A 24,562-nucleotide genomic window follows, 5' to 3' on the forward strand; every position below is an offset into this window, starting at 1 on the left:
ACGCTCACCAAATAACAAATGAAGGAAAATGGCAAAAATATCTATATTTTAAGGTAGACTAAACAGACCTGCAGGGGAAAGGAGAGAAACTACACTTAGAAAACTACACTTAGAACTGTTACAAGGTCAGTACATAGATAAATGATCACACATCAGAAAGAGGCATATAAAACATGAGAACACTAGCACTGCATGACAACACGAAAAAATACTGCCAAACTTCATAAAATACGGGGAAGAATAAATAGCCTTGGAAGGAGCAGAAAGCCAGGTATTTCCAAAGCACCAACGTTAGTGTAATTTTCAATCTACGTATCTTTTCTTGGAAAGCACGAGCACACTGTGACAGAATGAGCATTCTAGAAATCCATACAGCTCACTTCCAATCTATAAAGAAGCAATGGCAGATGCAGCCCTAAAATATTTACTGGTGTTAATTTACCTTCCTCTTACCCCAAATACCAAATTTTGCTTTGTTACACAATTTGGTGTTCTTATGTGTTGTTCTTATATTATTTACCCCATTTACCATTTTTTTTTTTGCTACATGATGACCTTTATTTTGTAGCACTGTTTCTTGCATCAGTCAGATACTGACTTAATTTTTGCTAGCACTTTTCTCATATGTGTGACATTAATTCTGCTGCCCAAGACTCAACGTGCCCTTTAGGTTTAACTTCAAGACACTTGTAAGCAAATAACAGAGAAAGGGATAAAAAATTAACACTTAGCAGTTCCAACCTAAGAAGCAAAGTCAGAAAAACATGTCAACACACAAATCTTAAACAGAAGAATATGTAATCACAGAATGGTTGAGGTTGGAAGGGACCTCTAGAGACCATCTAGTGCAACTCCATGAGGTTCCTGCTCCAGCAGGGACACCCAGAGCACGGGGCACAGGGCGGCATCCAGGTGGGTTTGGAAGATCTCCAGAGAAGACGACTTCACAGCCTCCCTGGGCAGCCTGTGCCAGGGCTCTGTCACCCTCACAGCGAAGACATTTTTCCTCACGTGGAGATGGAACTTCCTGTGCTTCAATTCATACCCATTGCCCCTTGTCCTGTCACTGGCCACTGCCAAGAAGAATTTGCCCCTTCCTCCCTACATTTCTTCCCTCACATATATATTGATTAGATCTCCTCTCAGTCTTCTCTTCTCCAAGCTAAACAGGCCCGACTCGTGCAGTCTCTCCTCATATGACTGATGCTCCAGGCTCATCATCATCATAGCTGCTCTCCGCTGGACCCTCTCGAGCAGCTCCACGTCCCCCACTTGTCCTGGGGAGCCCAGAACTGCCCCCAGTGCTCCAGGTTTGGCCTCATCAGAGCTGAGCAGAGGGGCAGGATCCCCTCCCTTCATCTGCTGGCAACATCCTCCTGATGTAGCCAGGAGCCCACTGACCTTCTTGGCCATGAGGACACTGCTGCCTCATGGTTAACTTGGTGTCAACCAGGACTCCCAGGTCCCTCTCTGTGGAGCTGCTTTCCAGCAGGTCAACCCCTAATCTGTCCTGGTGCCTGGGCTTAGTCCTCCCCATGTGTACTTTCAACTTCACTGAACATTATCTTACCAGCTGAGTATCTGCAGCTAGATTCTAAGTATCCATCTTCACAGGGCATTTTGAGCAACTACGCACTGTTGCAAAGGTCTGGAATAATTACAGTAAACCTGACTAGTCCATTGAAAATATGCCTTCAAATAATGTCACACTGCATAGGAAAAGCAAACAAACAACAACAAGAAAACAAGCAAAGAAGCCTTACTGACTGAAAAAATAAGTTTACATCCTAATGTGCACATTTGGTAGCTCCTCGATTCAGACAAGGGAAAGAAAATTTTCTTCTCTTGGTTGCAGAATAACCATAACTAGAAAGTAAATACATTTATCAGTTTGATGAATGAGCATATCCTGCAGCTATTCCATGTATATTAGATTGCTTATTGTTCAAGCTAATGGGTCCATCATCCTGAAAATAATCTACTGTTTCCAACATTTCCCCTATGGTTGGCTTGCACAAGCATGTAATAGGGAACAGTCACGGAAGCCTAATGCAATCTTCCTATTTTAAAATGTCATTGAAAAGCAGTGATTAGTCACCACACAGGCAGCATGAGCAAGAAACGGTTCATGGTCTGTTCTGCAACTGATCTCCCTCTCCCCAATAACATGACTACCGATTCACACACAAAAACTGCATCTCTGTACACACATACATATTACACACATATATGATAGTATAGGCCTACTACCAGACAAACTGTAGACAGTGAATAGAGACAAGTCATGATAATAAATAAACCATTAAGAGACAGTAAAAATGGACAATATATATACATTACTGTATATATATACACACATAGATACATATGTATGTATAGTATATATACATATATACATACACACACACACGTATGTATGTACATAAAATGTTCAGAAAACTGCTGGCAACAACCTAGTTCACGCAGCCTAAATACCAATACTAAACTGGCTGTCATTGCTACAAGGATGCATTGGTTGCTCATGGTCACCTCGTCCATCACGATGACCCCAGATCCTTCTCTACAAAACAAGTCTCCACCTGGTTGGCCTGTGACTTGTACCCTTATATGGAGTCACCCTTCCGCAGGTGCTCCAAGGACTTGGCATTTCCCTTTGTTCAACTCCATGAGGTTCCTCTCCGCCCATTTCTCCAACCTGTTGGGGTCCCCCTGAACAGCAGAACCACCATCTGGTTGGTTTATCATTATCAACCATCATATTATGGTTGATAATAATGGTTTATCAACCATTCTTCCCAATTTTGAGTTGGTTGTAAACTTTCCGAGGGAGTATTAGGGCCCATCATCCAGGTCATTAATGAAAATGTTAAACAATATTGGCTCCAGAATCAACCCTTGAACAACACCATCAGTGAGTAGCCTCCAGCTGGACTTTGTGCCACCAACCACAACCCCGAGGCAATTCAGGCAGTTTTCAATCCACTTCTCTGATTACTTACCTAGCTCACCCCTTATCAGCAGGTTCATGAGAATTTCATGGGAGACAGTGTCAAAAATCTCGCTGAAGTCAAGATAATCAAGTCATCCACTGCACGTCTCCATATCCACCCTGCCAGTCGTGTCATCATAAAAGGCTATCAGGTTGCTTAAGCATGATTTCCCCTTTGTAAATCCATGCCAGCTATACATTTCCCCCAAAATATCAGAGTACTTCGGTAATAGTTTTTAGATAGCTAACTTGTAATAACTTATAATAAGAGAGAAAGGTTCAACATCAACAAGCATTTCTTGCTCTTAAATTGTCAAGAGGGTAACCAGAGAAGATACCTGCAGCCTTGTGGATTTTAATATTGATATATGATCTGACGGGAGAGAGAAAAGAGGTGAGAAAGTTTAGTAGTTATACAATGTTATCCAGGCAAGTAATAAAAAGGGCAGACTGAAGAAGAGTCCACAATCTAAAAGAGTCAGTATAATTACAGAAAGCCCATGCGATAAACTTAGGGAGAAATAGTTTTATCTTTACATATGAAAAACTGCCTAGGACACGACTGACTTCGCTAGGCAGCTAGGGGTCAAAAAAAAAAAAAAAAAAAAAAAAAAAAAAAAAAAAAAAGGAGCAAGCAAATACACCAAACACATACGGATACACACACACACAGACACCAGTTCCCTGCTTAGTAACAGTGAAAACAACAACACTGACACCACAAAAAGACCCACAAAAGTCAAATATTAGGAATCATTAGAAAAATAAAAGAAAATAATTATCCCACTGGATATATCCACAGCTTGCCTTTCCCTATCTCTAAAAAGAAACAGTAGAGATGAAAAGCAGTTTGGAGGAAGACAACAGAAATGATTCAAGTCATGGGACAACTACACAAGGAAGGATTAAGTAGGATACGGACTTTTCTAATCTAGACCATGTAGGAAAGGTGGGACTGGTTCTACAGACCACAAATGACATGGACAGATGAGACAGGAACTGACATCTCTTCCAAACAGGAACTAGGAGCCCTTATATGAAGCTGTTACGAGCCAGCTCCAAACAAAAGGACCAGAGCTTTGTACACGTATGACAAAAACAAACATGGATCTACAGAATGCCTTGGAAAAAGGCGTTTTTTCATGTTTTACACAATGTAAGCGGGAGGCTGGACAAGCTCTTGAACAAGAGGTTACTATACACACAAACCTATAAAATAAGCTTACAAATAACTTTAATATGTTTTGTAGAATTGCTCTTCTAAATATTACTTAATATCTTGCTCAAGTACAAAAAGGAGACAAAAGTTCTGTCCGAGGTTTTGTAATACATTTAGAATTTATCAAGACATTATAATTAATTGTTCAGTAATTTTTAAACAAAATCCCGCTTAATGCATGAAATATGAAAGAGATTTGTGAATTACTTCTTAAAATGAAGTTATTTTGACATTTCTGCTGTAAATCCCTGAATATGATCACACTTGCAAGCATAAAAATCACAATTACTGGGAGCATTAAGATGAATAGTTACCTTCTCAAAAATAATTTTACAAACAGTAAGGTGTGTTACACAATTCTTAGAGATTTGCCTTTACAAAACGTATCTTGAATCACCGTGTCATAAGGTGTTCCTGATGTCTAATTGAAGCTGAAGTGAAGCATTTGCTTTAATACAGATATTATTATGGTCTCTCTCTGCTATCTGGTTGCTTATTTCCACAGAACACAGAAAATCTTAACCCATGACCTCAGCTCTTCTGTCAAATGCAGCTGAATTTGCCAAAAGGATTTAAAAGCTGCTCTGCCCTCTTTATGCTCCTCCTCTGGTGGACGTGTGTGCAGGCAGGCAGGCACACGCACATATACTCACAGAAAACACCACCAGGTAACTGAGCCTCAACTGAGCTAAGGAAACCACAACGGTGGGCACTGATTAAATCACAATATCACTCTTTAAAGAGAAGCCAACTTTTAGTACCTCTGTACTTGCCTTTTTTTTCTTTTTCTCCATTTTTTTTCTGCAGAATCACCATGTCATCATTCAGGTAATGCGTAGCTGCAACATGCCCCTTGTGACATTACACTCCTAAGACTAGTGTGCTTTATTTCAATGATATGGAGACATAACACGTCCAAAATTCAAATGTTCTCCAAATGTTTCCAAGAAAACACACACAGTCCAACACTTTTACTATCTGTATATTCAAAAATTCCTTATGTCTGAAATATACCATACCCTTTAAAATTGGGTTTATTTATTTAAAATTAATATACAGTGATGATTAAAGCACAAGGATATAGAAATTTGTTTGCTATGTCAATCTTACTCTAAAACCTCAAGTCGCTCTTACCTTGAACTAGATCTTGACTTGATGTCATCCTTTGCTGTCCTTTCACTACTACTGTCTTCGTTGTTCTCTGCTTTTTTCTCACATGGTTGCTTCCTCTTTTCCCACTTCTTTTGCTGATTTGAGATGATTTCTGCTTCTCCTTGCGATTCGTTTTCTGCTCCTACCTGTGAACCTGAGGAATGTGCCAGGCACTTAGAGGAGAGGGGCAGTTTCTGCTCTTCCCTGCCCAAGTCTCTCTCTGCTAGCAAAGCAGAAGAAGTTTCAGGTTTTAAAGTTTCCTGTGCAGGGACTGAATTGTCCAAGTTATCTACGTGGTCCGTTTCTTTAGACTTTACTAAGGTATACGAAGCATTTACAACGTTTCCTGCAGAATGCTTAGACTTCAAACCTCTAACACTCTCCTCCCTGCTGTCTTCACAGCTGCCACAACATACACAGGAATTAATTAGACAGTTTGTGGCAGCTATACTGAGCTTATGGGATTCATTCTCCTCCTCGATTGCTAGTGGATTAGCAGATGCAGCAACACAACCGATAGCTGCTTCTGGAGTTGTTACTGGGGATTCTGAGCTAGAGGGAGATTTGGGATTAAATATTACAGTAGCAGATATTTTCATTCCTCCTGTCCTGTGAGCTATCACTTCTGCCATTTCTGCATCGTCAGCGTAAGCATCCCAGCCATTGAGGTATAACTGTGAGTCAGGACCTTCTAAACAGCTGCACGAATTCTGAACCGAGGTGCCAGACCTCTGTTTGCTGTCTTCGATATTGTTATTATTGCTTAAGTCACTTCCCACATCTTTCAGAAGCAAAGTTTCCTCTGCCTGATGGCCGTTCTCGTACAGTAGAGCGTCTCTATATTGCAGGTTCTGGTTTGAACTGTGGCAAGGGTTATTCACCCAAGCAAAAGTGTCACTTACTGAATCCAACCCAGCAAGAGCTTCCCCTGCTCCATCGAGGTCATCCATAAAAAACACTCTGTCCTCTTCATCAGTTAAATTGTCAAGATGGTGTCTTGTTGGTGAGGCCTCTGTGCTAGAACTGTTCCTTAGACCAGGCCTGTGAGCTGGAGACTGACAGATGCTTGGAGGGGAAAGCAGAGAAGACATTTCATCCCCTACCCGGTGCACCATCCGATTGAGCTGTTCCAGCTCCTGTTCATCGTACTGCATGGAACAAGCGAGCTCAGCCTCTGTGTTCTCAGCTTTTGCTGAGAGCTCCTTTGCAGGCAACGTTGCAGCTATGCCGGGTGCAATGACAGAGGGCACCTCAGGATCTGCTCTGACCGGAAAATCCACATCTTGAGAGATACAAAGATTACGTTCCAGTGTGTGCAGTTCATCCTCAGTTAACGTCTGAAGCAGATCCCTAAAAGACAGACATACACACGTGAAGTTCCATTTACAGCCACAGAAGATGCAGATGCTACCAGCTTTCCAGAAGCCTTTACAGTTCGCAAAGCAATCCAGAAATTGAACTTGGGAGCAGAGCACTTGCAGCTGCATAACTCAAGGTGTATTTTGCATTCAAATTCACAACACGTGTGATTGCTCATGTCTCAATCACAAATTACTTTCAAAAAATGCAGGCTATCACATTTTCTATATCCTTGCAATCAAGCCAAACAATAACTCAAAATACATTCCAAAAATAAAATAGATTCCCCCCACTCCTTTTTCTTAGACAGTGAGGCACTACTATTGCTATTAAATAATTTTTGGGGGTAATTTTTTATTCCACAAATTTAACTTTGATTTGCATACAAATTTACCATCTTTGGCACTGGACCCTGAAAATTATTGCACAAAGGACTGCAGTAGAAATTTCCCAGCATTACATTATGAGATAAAATGCATTTATTAAAAACAATCAATATCACTTTTGCAGTGCTGATGTCTTAAAAGTCTCTGACTGCAATAGATTAGAAATTTTAACATTTTGGAGACATCCTAATCTGTTGAGTGTCTTTGTACAAACTACTGTAGATCTTGATCATTACCATAATTTAAACTGTATTTCTTCTACATTTTGGTATTTTTACTTAGGTATTGAAGGGATGAAAAGCAAATAAAGGAAAAATAAGTGGACAGTTTTGCATTTTTCCTCTCAGTAACTCTCTGTACTTTGGTCCTTTAAAAATGATATCCACAAATAAATATAGCAGCTAAAACATTAAATAGTATATTTAATACCTTGAAGGTACTTCATTCCTTTTTTTTCTGTTTGGTTTGGAAAAAAAATACAGGAAGCACACCTTATTCTGCTGCAAATAATACTAACTAATCTTGGATACGGTACTAATCTGTTTTTAAAAAGAGCAACTGCAAAATTAATATTAACATCAGAGTTGCTTCAGCATCCATTCAAATGACATTACTTGTGTAAACAAAACAAAACTTATGAAAGCGCAGAGTGAATTGCAGCAAAATCAACCTAGTGTGCCTTCTGAAGAAGGTCTGTGGCTTGTCTCAAGGACTAGTTAATATTGCAGTCATTTTTTCCCCATCACCACGACTAGGATTTCTGTTGCTGCAAACATCGATTGGTGAAAATCTCCTCTTTTACTGACTGCTCAAAAGGCAGCATTTAACTCATGCTTGTAAGTGAACTAATGCCCCAGTTGAGGAGTGCAGGTATCTCCTATTCTGCAGCGGAAGGACTGTGCACTTACAAGAACAACGACGGTACCGGAGCTGCCTTCCTCATGGGAAGCTGCCTTTCCCCAGCAAGCCACAGCCGGAGCGCTGCATATTTGGGGTTATTCCATGAGTGAAAATATTTTGTTGGCTAAAAAGTTGCAATGCGCTAAACTCTGCGGAAAAACTTCCCAGGATGTGATGCTGTTATTTTTCCTTACAACAGGCGCACGACTAAAATACAGTACATAAATATTGTAACAGATGACTCCTTGAGTCTGTTTTCATGCTCTAGCTACTGGTGATGGAGACTAGAAAAATATTTCTGGAAAAAAAATGCTCCCTTTTTGCTAGAGAGGAGTGCAAATATCGAACTCCATCTTCCCTCATAGGTGTCTGTAAACATTCACTCTGAGCAAGAATTGCAATCTGACCAGTTAAAGCAATCAAACCAAGCAGCTGCTACTTAAAAAAAAAAAGAAAAAAAAAGAAAAAAGAAAGAAAACCTAGATAGCTTAGGTATTTTAAAAATTAATTTCCATTGTGTTACAAAGATACATTATATTGTACACTTAGGATCTGTTGTGCATAATATTGTGCTGCAGACATTTTCTCCGGTTTCATTTTGTATTTCATTCTTTTGTATTCTCATTTCATCTTCTTTTTGTTCAAGATTATTACTGCAGTTTTTTTTAAAATCACATTTCTTAATGCTTCTTAGAAAAGAATAAATATGAGATAAATCTTAGAGAAAATGAGAACTGCTATTTTTTGAAAATGAGTCTAAAAGATTCTTTTCATTTTACAGGCTGTACTGGAAGATGTTGTTATTGAACAAACATTTTACTAACGTGTTTTCAATTCAACCATTAAATTCTGAGGAGCTGAAAATTAAATGGACTAAGCAGTAAACTGACTTCATTGATTTTCCATATTATAAAATGCAAGGAGTAAGCAGAAAGTAAAGATTATGAGAACTATATTAGGTTTTAAATATCTTTTTGGCTTTATTAATCCAGTAGAATACAATGGCGACAATTTCTGCAATGGCCACATATCGGAAATGAAATAGATATTTGTAATGTAAACTCCATACAAAGACTTTTTAAGCTTCAATTCTTTTCCTTGCAAGTGTTTTTTTTTTTCAGGATTAACTATCTTAAACTTAACTTTAGAGATGGCTCCTCTCTTAACCACTCTCTGCTGCAGCCTGGTTTCTGCCACAGGAAATGCTTCACCTCAATAATCTGGTTAAGGGGGAGTAATTTATGGAGTAATCCAGATTACTCCACCGAATACTGTCTTCCAAACAAAGCTGATCTATGTAAAAATTCTAACATCAAACCATCATAATGGCAGACAGGAACTGAAATAACCAGGTGAAAATTGGAAATAAGTCAAAAGAAAAACACCCTTTGCCAAATTATCACTGGAGATTTACATGTTGTATAAGAAGTTTAAATTCTAATAAAATGTTAGAGACAATGAATTTAAACACTCAGAACAAAATACAAGTGCACTGAATATAAAGATGCTTTAAAGATATAGTTTGATTTCTCTAAAAAAATAAATTGATGTTTTAAAGATCTCAACCAAAAAAGACTTATCTTACTGTTCTTGATTTAAGCCAAAAATCTTATCTTTAATGTTTATTTAGACAACAAAAGCAGGTATGCATACAACGATTCAGTCTTCAAAAATAGAACCCTAATATGAAAAACTTACAGTAATTTCTATTAGATTAAGAATTATATGAATATTGCATCATGACATACTGGGAAAACATAATAAGCCGAGTTAAACCAAAACATTCATGCTAATTAGAAACAGAGTCTCCCAAAAATAAACTGCAACTTAATATTTCAGGCATCATTCACCCATAAAACTGATATGTAATAAAATGATATTCAGAGACAGGGAAACATCATAAGGAGACAAGATGTTCAGTAAACTCCAGTGAAAGGAAAAACAACTAGATGCATCAGGTACATGAAAGGAAATACCTAACTCCTGGTTCACATAGTAACCTAAAAATTACTTCTTAGATGTTTGTGTATCTTATTTAGGTCTCTAATTTTTGCTATAGAAAAAATGCAATTACAACCATCTTTTGTTACTTGCCTTATTTTTCTTAACAGGGTGTGGAAAGGCCTGAAGAGCTCAGACATATCTTCTGGCTTGTGGTCCAAGTTTAATGGTCCCTCAGAGTAGACGACCAGGCCACTGGAGTTCAGAAACATGCATAAGAATCAGAATTTCATTAGACAGAGCAACTACTGAACGAGCAGTGAGAAAGGTGGCTGTATATAAACATTAATACTGCACTCAACTTGCAGTTTACATCATTTTTGTATTGCTGTCTTATTTTATCTACCTGCTTGAACATAATGTTATTTAAATCAAAAAGGAAAAGGTCCCTTTTTCATCCCTCTTCCTTCCCAAAGCATGAGAGAAGGAGCAATGGAAGCATCAAAGGAAGGACGTGCATTTATTTCACTGTTGCAGGAGAAAAAAATAAAACAAGAAACTGATTGTCCAGTAAGTGAGGGCATTTGGGGAAGGCTCACTGACTTGACAGAGATTGCAAAGGGCTTATTCTTTCCAGTCAAAATCAGTTTTAGCTTAAAACTACTTAGATCTCTGCCTATTGCAAAAACAATCTAAATTTCGCAAAGGGCACAGGGATCCTGTGTGTTTTCACACCCCAACTTATGCACACGTGGTTTTACCTTGGGCATTTTCCCCTTCCTGCCTTTACTTTGGGTCACTGATTGCTGACTGTATTTCCGATGCAGGTTACTTTTACTGCACTCAATCACATTTTGCCTCAGAAAGCTTGCTAGGTGGTTTGTATTTGAATCAGCCAGAATAAGGAGCACACTCAGCTCACTAACAAGAGTGTTAATGTAAATACTGCGTTGATGTATATCCTGCAAATAGTTTTGTTGGCTAGGAAGCACCCTGCATAATCACCTGAAGCTCTCGGGCACACAGCAATGCTGCTGCTGCTCACAAATAATATGAAACCCACTGAAGTATTATAACAATAACCACTTACACCGTGTTTACCATCTGGGCAATACTGCTCTTTTCCTTTTGTCTGGCTCATGCCCTGGGACCAGGATAGTCCTGCAGTCCCCCATGAGGCTGGAAGATGCCCATCAAAAAGCTCAATTGGCAAGAAAAGAGAGGGCCTAAAAATTTGACTACTAAATGTGATCAGCATTGGCTTTGGGATTGGGATTTGGGGATGAGCACATGGGAAGGCGGAGAAACAGGAAGAGAGAAGTTGCTTCTTTTGCAAGTCACTTTTGTTCTTCTGTAGATTAAGACAAATTATCCTGTTACTAAAGATACACACACACACAGACACACACACACTGACACACACACACACACACACAATATATATTGAATTTTATGAGCTTCAACAAGCAGGTTGCCATGAAGCAAAGTAGCTACTGCTGACTCATGTATTAATGTCCAGCCTAAACAAATGTTATTTCTTCACTTGGTGGAAGTTAGAAGCTACTTTCACCGAAATTTTAATTGGTGCAAAACCCAATATTCTTTTGGCAATTTTCAAGCAGAGTTTGCTTTCTCTAAAGCTTAGCTCTCTGCAGAAATCCAACAACAGAAGAGGGCTACAAAAGCACTACAAAAAAAAACTGACTTGGAAATGATCTCTGTGTATGATCTTGTCCTGAATCAGAGCATTAATAGAGTTGCAACTTGGAGGGACTCGAAAACTGCAAAAAGATATGACCTGATATTTCTTACTGGCTTAAAAAGACACTAACATCTGTCACTATATTATGCAAAACTGACCGTAAATGGGAGTAAAATGAGGTCAGCAAAGTGACTTAAACTAAAGCTTTTGTGACGAAAGGGCTGAGGGACAACCAGCATTTGTGCTTGTTGCAGGTAAAACACAGCACAGCAACAACATGACAACTTCTAGTTGCATCTGCCTTGCATGTAAAGGCATCTCTTCTTGCAGTCCAAATAAAAGGCTTGCATTTCTTCAAGAAAACACCACATAGGGAGGATGCTCTTTTTCCGTGAAAATTTACAGTGTTTTATTTTCAAATCACTTGGAGGCAGCTAAACTGATTTCTCTTTTCTCCTTTGTATTTTTGAATTGACACAGAATGTTTCTCAGAGAGCCTTTGTCTTTCTAGTTAATCATGACATATTTTCCTTGATTATGTCTACCAGAAGCTTCAAATTTAGTTCTTACATTCCCGTTGTCGTTTAATAACCAGATTATTATGTGTCCCATGACAGCTGCACACACTATACTACTCTACAGGCACAAGGGGCTAGAGGGATTTCTTGAGGAGAAGCATGTAACACTCAGGATTTGAGGTTTCTTGCTTCCCTCAATTATAGTTATATTTGCCAACCCTAAAAACATTGCCCATGATAAAATATTGGAGTATGCTGGCTTTACTCCAGAGATACTCTTGCCTTCTGAAATCATGACTCATTAGAAAAAGACGTTCCTCATCTGTTCAATATGGAATACTGCATCAAACTGCATGAAGCAAAAAAAGCCAGCTTGACACTTAGTTCTCTGAGTGGTTGGTACTGGGCAAAACAGTGACACAAACCTGTGCATAGCTTGAATGCATTAATACTTGCCTCAAAAGAAGTTTTAAACCTAACTCACTGGTCAGTGTAGTTTATTATGACAACTCTTTTTGACCTACAGACATTAAGAAAATTGAACAATTATTATTGAAAAAAATGTTTTTCAGGACTTGCATCCTTAGGATATATTATTTTTGAGAGAGATAAGATACCTGTATTCAATTTGTTTTTTTTATTACATGACATTCTATATACTGATGTTATAAATTCATTTTAAAATTTATTTCTTAAGGATAACTCCAGTTTTCTCTCTTGTATATTTAGAATTCTACTTTCTCTTCCTTTCTTTTTTGCTCTTGATGTCTCTGATGTTTTTTTAAAAAAAGGATTAATTTTTCTAAGACAGTAACAATCTCAAATGAAAGAAAATATGCAAAAATTCTGAACAAAGTTTTCTAAATCTTCAATAAAATTCTGAGTGCATAGGGAGTGGAGATTAGTTAGGGGAAAAAAAAACACTTACCACACAATGGCTAACCTTGGAATGGTGAACATTAAAGCTGGTTCATAGTCATCAATCATGTCTTGAGTGAGGTATCCAAGCCTTAAAGCTCTAGGAAGAATAAAATGACTTGGAAATAATCTGGCTCCAATAATATAATTCAACAGGAAAATATGAAAAAGGGTTTGTGATAGAAGGAAACCAAATTGATAGTATTTCATTCATGAAATCTTTCTGTATAGTCCAAAATACTTTTTTCATATATGTGTGTGTGTATACACACACACTCAAGAAAGTATATATATGTATCTATATATATACACACATATACAAACACATAGGCTGTTGTAGTCTCCACATTAATCTTCAGCAAAGAAAGAAAAATCTTTAAACACTTCAAAATTTTTATAGCCATCCAAAATCAAAATGATTCTCATGCCACTTTCTCACCTCATTGACTATTTCATGAGAAATTTCAGCTTGTTACTGAAAATCACCGATGCTAAAAGGTTTGCAGCTAAAAGCCAAAGAAATCTTTTTGACAAGAGCGGGGAATGTATTTAGTTTCATTTTTAATCTGAACTTGCTTAGGTCTTCTTGGTCAAAGAACCCAAAGTAAATAAAATAAACTACAAATGGTAATAGAGAATGATTTTATCAAAGTCCTAGAAAATCTATATGAATACAGAAATATTTGAAGTCCATTCCACTGCAGCCCAAGTAATTTCGGTTTCTTGTCACTGCTTTTCTTGTCAATATTGCTGCCAACAGAGAGCAAAACAATTGCTACTTCCTTCATGCTAGCAGTAAATTGATTCAGTCAATATGTGGCCCACTACAAGCCCCACAAGATTTTCTATAGTTTGCTGCCTATCAGGTTATGCAAAGGTTCAAATGCAAAATCATGATTTTCACCTCAATGGCCGAGTATGTGGCATGTATTTTTATTAGCTATCTTATTGATTGAAGGCAATTCCTCCTACCTGTTGGGATCATTTTGAATTTTAATGCTGTCTTTTAAAATGCCTGAAACACTCCTGATCTTGGTGTCATCTACAAATTGTGTAAATGTTCTGCACTGCTTCCTTCTTTAACAAGAGTCTCAGCAACATCACGGTCCCATTTAACAAGTTTTCCTAACGTGACAGAAAAAACAACACTTATTTCAAGTGTGTTTTACAGTCAATTGGTCTCTAATAATTTCATCCAGACTACACTTCACTAGTTCCATCTTGGGAATATGGTTGCACTGCTCCAAGCCCACTGAAGCTGTGATGAATTTCACAAGCTCTTCCTCTCTCCTGCCCATCTGCTGGGTTAGTTACTCTATTAGAGCAGAGAATAAGAGTGGCTCAAGAAGCTATTTCCAAGCAAATTCACATTTTTTCTCATCAACTGCACTCTTTAAAGTGCTTCTAAATTGTTATATTTCAAAAAATATTATCTCTTCATATGCATAAAGGTTGGGCTTTAATCCTCTAAGATTTTAACAAGCCTCGAAGTTCTTTATGATAATCTCTAGAGGTTCATAAATTACTTAAACCATCTCCACAGGTATTCTTGAATGAAATATCTTTAAGTCCTGCTGACTTAAACTGATTTAGTTCATTTAAATACACAGCTATAATTACACATTTCAATAATATTACAGAATTAGTACTTTTTTTTTTTTTTTTAAGAAAGGCTTAAGCCTGGCAATATCACTTAATGTTTTTTAACTTTGTACTTGGCTGCTTACTAGAAAAGCAAAACACCTATCTTTTATGACGCTTTTTAAAGACTAAAGATAAGGTATTTCTACAATAGGGTACTGAAAATAAAAACAGAAACGAGATTTATTTATTACTTTGCTAAAATGCTTACCTCTCCACAGTTTCACAAAATAGCACGATTACCTCTTGCTGCACATAATACTCTTTTGGAGACTTCACTGGTACCATGGCCGACACATAACTACAAAGATTACAAAGTAATTAACATCTTTTACCTCCTTTGACAATCTGCCAAACAGCAAAGCAAGGTCAAATTATACTAACCTAACATCTCCTGAACCATTTTAAACTGGTTTTGACAGCACTGATTAGGAGAATTGAACAGTGTAAAAAAATCTGTAAGAACTGCAGATTGGCACAATGGAACTTGGTAGTGATTTTATGAATAGGATTACACATGTTTAGCTATCACATTTACGGCACATGCTGGTAGGTTCTGATATATAATGAAAGGTCTGCATATCCTGGACAGGAAGATCATCTAAAATATACACACAAAGTGTATTAGCAAAGTTAAATTCTGTCTCTACTGACAAGCCGAAAAGACTTAGAAGTTGGTCTCATTTCTATGCATAATTAAATGCAAAAGTACTAATGCACAAGGAAAGAATTATTGGTAGAAAGAAAAACACTAATTGGAGACCAGATGATCTAAGGTTTATTTCCAAGAAAAAAATTGAAACACTGCTCTCAGAAGAACTCTTCTACTGGAGAGCAGAATCATCATGCATGTTTTGTTCTTTTTACATCTCTTATTTGTTGCCTTTCCTCAGGAGGGTGAGAGGAGTAAGAGGTAAAAGTTAGGGGAAGAGGTTTATGGCATCCTGATGTATCTAGGAAAAGCTGCCTCTATTGCCAGGTGCCAGTATGCAAACAGAAGATCACAGTTTACTTGAAGAGAGCAAATGCTGATTGCCAAAAAGCTATTTCATTTTCTTTTCGTTATTGCTACACCGGAAGGAAAAAAAATGTAGCAATAAAACAAAATACTGAAGAATTAAAACAGCATGATAAAAAAATTACATACTCTTCCTAAAAACACCAAAAAAGTACAAAACACCCAACCTCCAAAAAAAAAAAAAAAGCCCAGCAACAGCTGTATTAGCCATGTCTATACTCAGATTTTTAGAATCTGTTACCTTAATTCAAACTCAGCAAAAAGGACATCAAAATGTTTAAGTGATTCTTTCATTTTTTCAGTATAAAGGTTCAAATCCCTTAAGGCTTGGTCACGAATGATGTTTCTGACTTCCTCTAGACTCCGGGTCAGATCCTTGGCCAATGGTCTCATAGCCATGCTCTCAATTTCACGATTCATAATAATTGAACCTGCAGCCAAACACTACGAAAGAAAAATAAAGAGAAAAATTTAGTTTTTATTTTTTCAAGATTGAGAGCATTAATTCATATAACAAGCAGCAATTTCTCTTTCTCTGTCTTTTTTTGGCACTGCAGTCCTGGTTTGTAAGTTCCTTCAAGCAGGAAAGAATAACTGCACTCACATGGAGTCATTACAAGTGGTTGCCAAAACAACAGTCCCATCCTGTCAGACCAAGCACAGTCTATGAAGTCAACGCATCAGACTCTCCCCTCTACCTTTTCATACAGAGCAATGGTATCACCCGGATGAAGGCAGCTATAGGTCAGGTGGTAATGAGAGAAAATGTGCTGTTTCTGCTGAAGAGAGGATTGATAATATCAAATTCATTTTGTAAATTGTACTCAAGACTTCCCTGAATCTCGGGAGCTTACAGTTAACAAATCCTAGAGAAATCTTCCAAAACAGAACATACATAACAGAACATGCACAAGACAGGCATGACTGACAGGATGTGCTTTAAAAAGGGAGTGGAAATGGGTGCCGAGAAGACTGCGGGATAACCAGAGCTGAGGGACTGCTTCAAACATAAAAACACAAACGATGTAAAGCAGAAACCAAACAGCACAAAGTGCTGTTGCATGGGAGAAGTGTGCAGTGCTGAAAGGCATCTTCAGGCCAACAGATCTGAATAACATTGGAATAACTAAGGATGACACAATTATTATTATGTTTTTTAAGTTATAGGCATCAACGCTAATGGACATGTACCTTATCTGTCACACCCGTTTCTGGTTAGTCTTCTTTTGTTAAAATAATTAAACCTCACTATCAAATTCCCTGCTTCCGCAAGCTGCTGTGGAAGACTAACTGAGAGGAGTTAGTAAGAGGTGGAAAGCAAGTGGATTTCAGCGTTTTGCCCAGAATCTATTTTATTTTCAGGATATACATGAAGCAAGTGAAGCAATAAATTTTTACTGCACATCAACAGCAAGTTAATTCTCAAAGCTGTGTTTCCATTTCCATTATTATACGCATTCTTTCCAGAAAAAGCTTATGATCTGCTCTTGCTCCAACAGTTACCCTTCCGCCACAAGCCAAGGGCCCAGGAAGGAGCCTTCGGGCCTCACCTCCGCTCCGAACCACAGCTGCCCCGCCAGGTTGTCGTGCCGAATTTCCTCCGGAAACTTCACGCAGAAGTCCCGGTTGGCCCGCTCGTGTGGAATGCATTCATCCATGATTTGATTTATGATGTTCAAAACATTATCCTGAAGCAAAAAGGAGGACATCATACGTATAAATATGCTACAGACCAAGGCGACTGTTCCCAAATCAAAACTTCTTTTCAACAATTTCAACAATTAAGTAGAAATTACTTAGAAAACACAGTATTTATCTCTTTAAGATCATTATATAGATACAAAACACAGTGGTGAAAAGACTATTAGGTGGAGGAAAGGGTAACAAACTTCAGTTTTTCTCATTTTCCTGAACTCAGATTCCCTTTTCAGATTCACTCCACCTAACTTTGAAGACTTAAGTAAGGCCATTGATAGATGAGGACACGTAGTTTAAAGAGGTTATTGTGCCCATTATCTATCCATAAGATACCATTAAAGAAATCTAGAACTACAAGTAAATTAGATTTCTATTCCTTCTCACCAGCCACAATGAAATTCATTCTTCCTAAAAAGGATGCCCTACAGAGAGCTCTGCAAGCATCAGAAATTAAGTTACATGGGGACTGCCAGGGCTGAATAGACTGCAATTGATTCTGGAAAGCCAAAGCCAAGGGGTTGACTCCTGAGCTGGCACACGTGCTGGCCGTGGCCGGCCGAGAGGGTAAGGGGCAAATTAGAGGGCTCTTAATGACTGCTCTAATCTAGGCTTGGACTAGGTCAAAGATGAAAGACCTGCAGTCAGCTTCTCAGAGTGCAGTAATAATCTCCATTCGTTTATTTGAAAAGATAATTTTCAAGCACCCCTGCTGGGTAATTGCATGGCATTTGATTAACATAATAAAGGTAGGTTCGGAGCATGAAAAAGGCTGGGTGCTTCCACTAAAGATGTTTTGTTCCCATCTCATTCTTTTTACCCTATTTACAGAGCTCAGGTTTCATTTAGAATATTTTTCAAACAGAAACAAATCTGTCACTTATGTAATTGTTTCGAAAACAGAATGGCTTGAAATCCACAATTTCCTATTGTATTTTTATTTGTACTTAAAAATTAACAAAGAAAGGAAATTTATGTCTCTTTTGCCTATCCTCCACTGGGAAAGACAAAATATAGTCTAGGTTGAAAAACCAGCTTCATGTTTTTTTGACATTTGTAATTGTAATTGCCACAAAACAACCTTAACATGAATCCAGCAGCCACAGTGGTCTCCCTCTCCAGCCCCTGATGCTCCCTCTCTCCACAGGAAGGACTGGCAGTATCTATTACACATTGGTATAAGGAATTTCCTCTATTGTTATAATTATTAAAACATTTTTACAGAAACTTAGCTTTCTTTTTTTCCTTCATTTTTAACAACTCGAAGAGACACCCAACCCTCTTTAGCAGGTTCATCTTGAACTACTGCCTGAAGAACAGCAAGACTGACAGCACTTACCTCTGCCAACATTAAGCAGTGGATTTGGTGCAAAATCATACACCGCTTTACGGAGACAGAAAACACGTAATCTTATTCTGCTTCCTCCTCTCTTTTCCTTGTGTCCAGTTTTATATGGCACAGAATATTTATAAAATAACAAAAAACTCCTAGTTTCTAATTGCTAGTCTTCAGTATGCTTCTCAATCACTATTTCATCTAGGTCTAGCTGGAGAACCAAAATAGCTTGAAAGGAGGTCCCATAAGGAAATCAAGACCTTAGCCACTTAGACCTCATCCAAAGTTACAGAGCAAAGATTGAAACTGAGGGCTGTATCATTTGGATTGTATTAAGCCATAAATCAAGCAAGATAGATTTAAAATGTGCTCGCTACTGATTTATTTTGAGAGCAGATGCTTTGCCTGGAGCTCCCACATATCACCAGAGCAATATGGATTGGCACATTACGCTGAAGGGGCCAGATTCTTGGTATTAAGGAATGAATATGAGCTTGCAAAGAGTTTATCGCTGGAAAGATGCAGTGGTAAAAGTAATTCTACCAGTCAATTTTTACAAAACCTGCAGGCAATGCAGCAAGGTATAAAAGTAAGGAACTTGGAAAAGAATTACAGCAATTTGACTTTGATTATATCAGAGTTTAAATAATCCCCTTCCTTTCTGGTTGGAACTGGAAGTCAAGTTTGTAGCAACTACTTGCGTAGTTACTCGCTTGCAAAACAGAGTATAGGAAAATGCAATATCTTTTTTCCTTTTTTTTTTTTTAAAGATAAATGGTGTCTTAAATGTAATTTATAATCATCCACTTTCTCAAAATCTGTGCTATGTCCGTGCAAGTTTCATGCAGACTTAGAGTGAAGCAATAGGACCTAAGCAGTCGCTCTGTACTTAGGCTCTGTTTTTATCATTATACCCATAACAAAAACAGCTCATACTCTATCTAAATAATTTCAGGAGCTAATTAAGCCAAGGAAAATTTTGTACCTTAATGAATATATCTCAAACAAAATATTATAACTTCATAAAATATGTTTTCTGGTCCAATTTTCAAATCTGTCAAATAGTGTATATTTTAAAGTACATTATTCATTATATAGATGGTATTCAATTTTTCTCCCATTTTCTCTGAGTATTCCAAAAACCTCCATATGTTTCTGCTCTGAAAAAACAAAGATGTACAGACACATCTCCATCTATCCCACAAGCGGAAAGAATTTTATGCGGGGGATCATTTTTGCTATTTTAAGTTTTGTAATTTGGGATTACAAAATCTGATTCTGTACATGGTATATTTTAAACCTTTAGTAGGTTAAAAAAAGTTCTCCATCATATTCCTACCTTCTTCCAAGTTCTTTTGTCATTCAAAGCTGAAGAACCTAAATAGGAAATTCAGAATCCTTGCTCCCGTGATTTCAAATCTCAGCTACTCTGAAACTGGAAGAGAGCCAACCAGTTGAGACAGTCTATCCAATGCACTGTAAGCAAATTAGTCTTTTCTTTCAAGAAATTTCAAGCAATGTTCAATTTGGTTAATTACTGCATTCTGCTTTGTAAGCTAAGAATGAATGGGTTCAGATACATGGTAGCATTGAGATTTTCCTCTAATTTAAGCAACAGAAATCAATTAGTTGGAAGTGTAGTAGTAATTCTTTCACTTGATCCATTTTCCCACATAAAAGCCTCCAGATCTTAGTGCATCCTTTGGTGGTTTTATCTGTTATCTTTCGCTTCGTTCCTGTCCCAGGAAAAGACCAGTTCTGTTTCAGCGGAACCAGGAGCTTTCTCGTTGCACAGGTTCTGGTTTGGGATACGCTCCAAGTTGCTCATTTCCAGGAAAACAGAACTCAGGGTTTTGCATAGTGGAGAACATTCGTTTTCGTTATATTTTGGCAGAAGATAAAATGAGTGATAACGAGACAGTGAACAGCATGAACCGCAGTAGAGTTGACGAAGTGGATTTGGCCATGTACTCAATAACCGAAGCATAAAGCTAACAGCAACTGCTACATTTGCCTTTTAAATAGTTACAAAAGTAAAAGTCAATAACTCCCTCCTATTTATACTCAAATCAACATCAACAAAAGGGAGGCTTAGTTGCCTTTCCACATATATACTTCGCAGAATCTCTGCCCATGTTACCTTTAAATGCCCTTCTTTAATAACCTTATAGAGGTGTATTAAATCCTTTGCAAGATTATTTCTTCTGTTAAGCAGGGAATATAAATTATTCTGAATTATAAGTAACATCTAAGTAACATCTAAGCAATCTAGTCTCTATTACCATGGATTCACAGAAGGTATTTTAGTCTTTTTGCTGAAGCATCTCTCAGATTTGTGCCTCTGTTTCTCTGCCTGGCTTGATGCTAAGGTGCAAATGCCCGTCAGCAGCTCCCTGAACACAAACTGACCAGGGACCATGTGGCAAAGCTCCCATTCTGGTCACAGCAGCAGTGCTCCTCAAGGGCCGTACTCTTGGCTCCTCCTCTTGCCTGACCAGCTTCTTGCCCGTTTCTCACTGCTGCCTTCTAGATGTTCTGCTTTCTGAGTCAGTAACTCAGATTTTCATGCAGTCTGACAGCTTTTGGGCAGCAGCTCACAGGTTAGCCCAGCTCACTGGAAAGTGCAGCTAACATTTCTCAGGAATGAAAGGCAGCTCAGGACCCCAGGAACACTGAGAGCTGCAGTTCATGTTGAACTGCACCATCAAAGACTCTTTTTGAGCATGACGACCTAATCAAGGAGTTCATTTTGCTCTTTCCTTACTATTGACCCAAATATAGCTCTCAGTGAATTAAAAAAGGAAACACCATTTGCAGAAGGGCTGTTTATAACACCAACTTGAGAGACTGCATTAAGTACTGTCGTGCTGCAGGGGAGCAGTCTCTCTCTGCAGTAAAGAGCATTTCTGGATTTCAACCCCCTGGTGTTCCTGATGCTCTTCGTAAGATGAAATTCTGTCTTACTAATCAAAAAAGGCATCAGCTATTATTAGACAGGGCTGAATTTATTGAAATGAGATATGTTAGGACTTCACTGAAACACTGGGTTCACAGTACAGAGCTTTTTGGTTGTGTCTTTTTTTTTTTTATCGCTGACAGATAATTTAAAAACTCAGTCCACAATAATTTTGTTATTACTGGATACAGATACGTTCTTACAGCAGTTTATGCCAACTTTAACCTTTTCTATAAATACTCTTAAAAGTACGAAAAGACATCTAAAAACATTTCTAGAAGCAATCTGGTACCTTAATGCCACTTTCTATATAGTTTCGTGGAGATGCTCACAATAGATGACCAGCAGACAGTCATTTTGAACATGGATATCTCCTACAACAAACATCAAATGGGTTTTGTCTTCTCCCAGCATCGGACAGTCACCATCCTACTACAATAAAATGATCTTAAACTGTCCTGAAACACACTGGAAGACTTTTCAAGAACAAAATCCCAGGCTAGATATTCCAGTATGAATCTCCACACTGCTACTGTTCTCCCGTGCTGCTGAGGCCTCCCTCAGAGCAGAGGCAACGTCATCGTGTTTTACAACCACCTTTACTTCCCCTTCTCCTAATGCATGGGGTGAAAGCATCCTGCACCCTCAACATATTCAGCACTGAGCTGGAATTCAACCAGATTTCCTCCCTATTCTCCTCCTACTCTACACAGCAGAGTTATTCTCTGCTACAAATTAATTCCCTGACCTGCAGTGCACAGCATTTTCAATCCACCCTGCCCACAGACTTAGATATCAAGCTGAATGATCTATTTTATCCAAATGAGCAAGTGGGCATAAATGATAAACCTTGTTAACATGGAAAACTTTAATTTTGAAAACTTCAATAGAACCTACTATGGTTCTTTTTTCAAAGAAAAAAAATCTTAAAAATATTAATTATTCCCTATTTAAGATCAAACAAGGGAAGCAAGGAAAGACCATTCTTGGTTCATTGAGTTCTACCGATGGCTCTACTTATAGCCAAGAGTTCTGATATAACCTTCATGCCAATCACTTGGCAGTGAAAAATACTGCAAATAAAAAAAAAAAAAAAAAAAGGTTTCACAGCAAAAATCCAAAAAGAAACATTCACAGCAAAGCAAAAAAGGAGACAAGATCAAAATGGGACACGTTTTCTTTACTAATGAAAATAAACATCCTACCTATTCCATTCCTACCCATTTCATTCCATGGATGACTTAATTTTGGGGATGAAGTAGGGGGAAGAAAAGGGAAAAAATGGTTAAGTTTAAAAATTCTTAGTCTTAATTCCTAAATTTGTGAATGCTACATGCTTTTGCTCAGTCCTGCATCTATACAGCAAGTATCTGCCTTCACAGCAGCTCTCCATGGATGTCACAAGGCTTGGTTAAGACATCTGTGGATCCATTGCAACTCATTAGCAATTATTACTAGAATGATGAAATGATAAATATTGTAATCAATTACAAGGGGAAAAAGAAAGAAATATCAGTTCTGCATTTTTAAGCCTCACAAATACATGCTATTTAGTATACCAGAATGATTGCCTTGTGATCACAGATCCATAAATCATGTCTAAGCTCTCCAATAGTACTCAATGGCCTGGAAGGATTCTGCTTTTGATTCTTATTTCTCCCCTCTCCTAGCAAAAGCCTTTGTCTGCTAACCTCTGGGAAAACTACGGCAAAGAATTTTGCTTTCTTCAAGTCCATTTTTCCTTCATTTCTCAATAATTACCACCCTCTTGCCTCCATCACTGACCTCCCTAACATACCTGTTACAATACCTCAAGGATCGCAAATTAAGCGGACTAGAAAGACTTGACCATTACTTAGGTTCAAAAAATACTCCTGGCTCAGGCTCCACACTGTTTAACTTCTGCAACATTTTACAAAATAATAAGGAACACATTCTTGCCAACTTTTAACCAATTAGCTTCCAGAAGCCAGTTGGGAATTTCACACAGCGTTAGTCTAACCCGTCGTCTTTAACGAGATCCATTTCAGTTTAATTCTACCTGAAAACGTTCTTGGCTGGACAGATGCACCCCAGCCCAAAAGCACTGCACCTCTGAACTGCTCCCTGAGATGATGGTGCCTGCTCCCAGCTGGCCCTTGTCAAACCTTAATGAATGCAATTAGCACTTCCTAAATAACCCACTGCCAATCCTCAGCGACAACATCATTGTGCTATGAGTTATTCCACAGCTCTTCACATGCATCTCCTTCAACAAGGGATGCTGCTCATTAATGCCAACTTTTTTCAATATTGCTTTCTGTTCACCGCTGATACAGTGTAGATGAAGCAGAGAGTAAAAGGGTATATTCTTTTTCCTAAAGATTCCTTATTCTCACATTGCTCACATAGCTAATCATAGAAGATGCTTTCAGATAAGTTTCTTTCACACCTGAGACAAAAAGTCGCTTTCTATTAAGGCATTAAACTGTCTAAGGCGTTTTCCCAACAGATGGTGCGAAGCCACCACTGCTGCCCACCTCCTGTGGGGCTTTTGGTGGCACCTACAGCCAATGGAGTCAGCTCCCCGGTCACCTGGAAGGCAATGGAGCAAGGGGCTGCAGCCACACGGGCCACACGGCAGCAGGGGCTGCAAGGCCAGGCGGACTGGGCCCTCTCAGGGCCTCCTCCTGCTCCCGCCCTGGGCCTGCGGCCCTCAGGCACCACCGGCTGCCCTCAGCTCCCGGAGCGACCCTAGCACTAACAAATGCCCCTCCTTCAAAGGCTAAAAATACAAGTGACTACCCTATATTCCAGATTCTTCTGTCAATCTTTTCAGGATATAGTGCGGAA

At 38.4% G+C, this 24,562-nt stretch overlaps 1 protein-coding gene across 5 annotated transcripts in view; it reads right to left on the reverse strand.

Moving 5' to 3' along the window:
* ZFYVE28 (zinc finger FYVE-type containing 28) overlaps positions 1 to 24,562 on the reverse strand; it is a 59,099-nt gene that overhangs the window by 28,791 nt on the left and 5,746 nt on the right. For 4 of the 5 annotated variants that reach the window (XM_026034147.1, XM_026034146.1, XM_026034144.1 and 1 more), the window contains exons 2-7: positions 17,294 to 17,431; positions 15,985 to 16,187; positions 14,937 to 15,026; positions 13,095 to 13,184; positions 10,100 to 10,201; positions 5,343 to 6,710 (exon numbers count right to left, since the gene is read on the reverse strand). In XM_026034147.1, the coding sequence (XP_025889932.1) occupies positions 5,343 to 6,710; positions 10,100 to 10,201; positions 13,095 to 13,184; positions 14,937 to 15,026; positions 15,985 to 16,187; positions 17,294 to 17,401 (1,961 nt within the window). In that variant the 5' untranslated portion in view covers positions 17,402 to 17,431. The remainder of the gene's footprint in view (positions 1 to 5,342; positions 6,711 to 10,099; positions 10,202 to 13,094; positions 13,185 to 14,936; positions 15,027 to 15,984; positions 16,188 to 17,293; positions 17,432 to 24,562) is intronic. The other variant, XM_026034145.1, reaches the window with a different exon arrangement.

This window comes from Nothoprocta perdicaria, unplaced genomic scaffold (assembly GCF_003342845.1).
Source record: "Nothoprocta perdicaria isolate Ctin4 unplaced genomic scaffold, notPer1 scaffold_14, whole genome shotgun sequence".
Taxonomy (NCBI): Eukaryota; Metazoa; Chordata; class Aves; order Tinamiformes; family Tinamidae; genus Nothoprocta; species Nothoprocta perdicaria.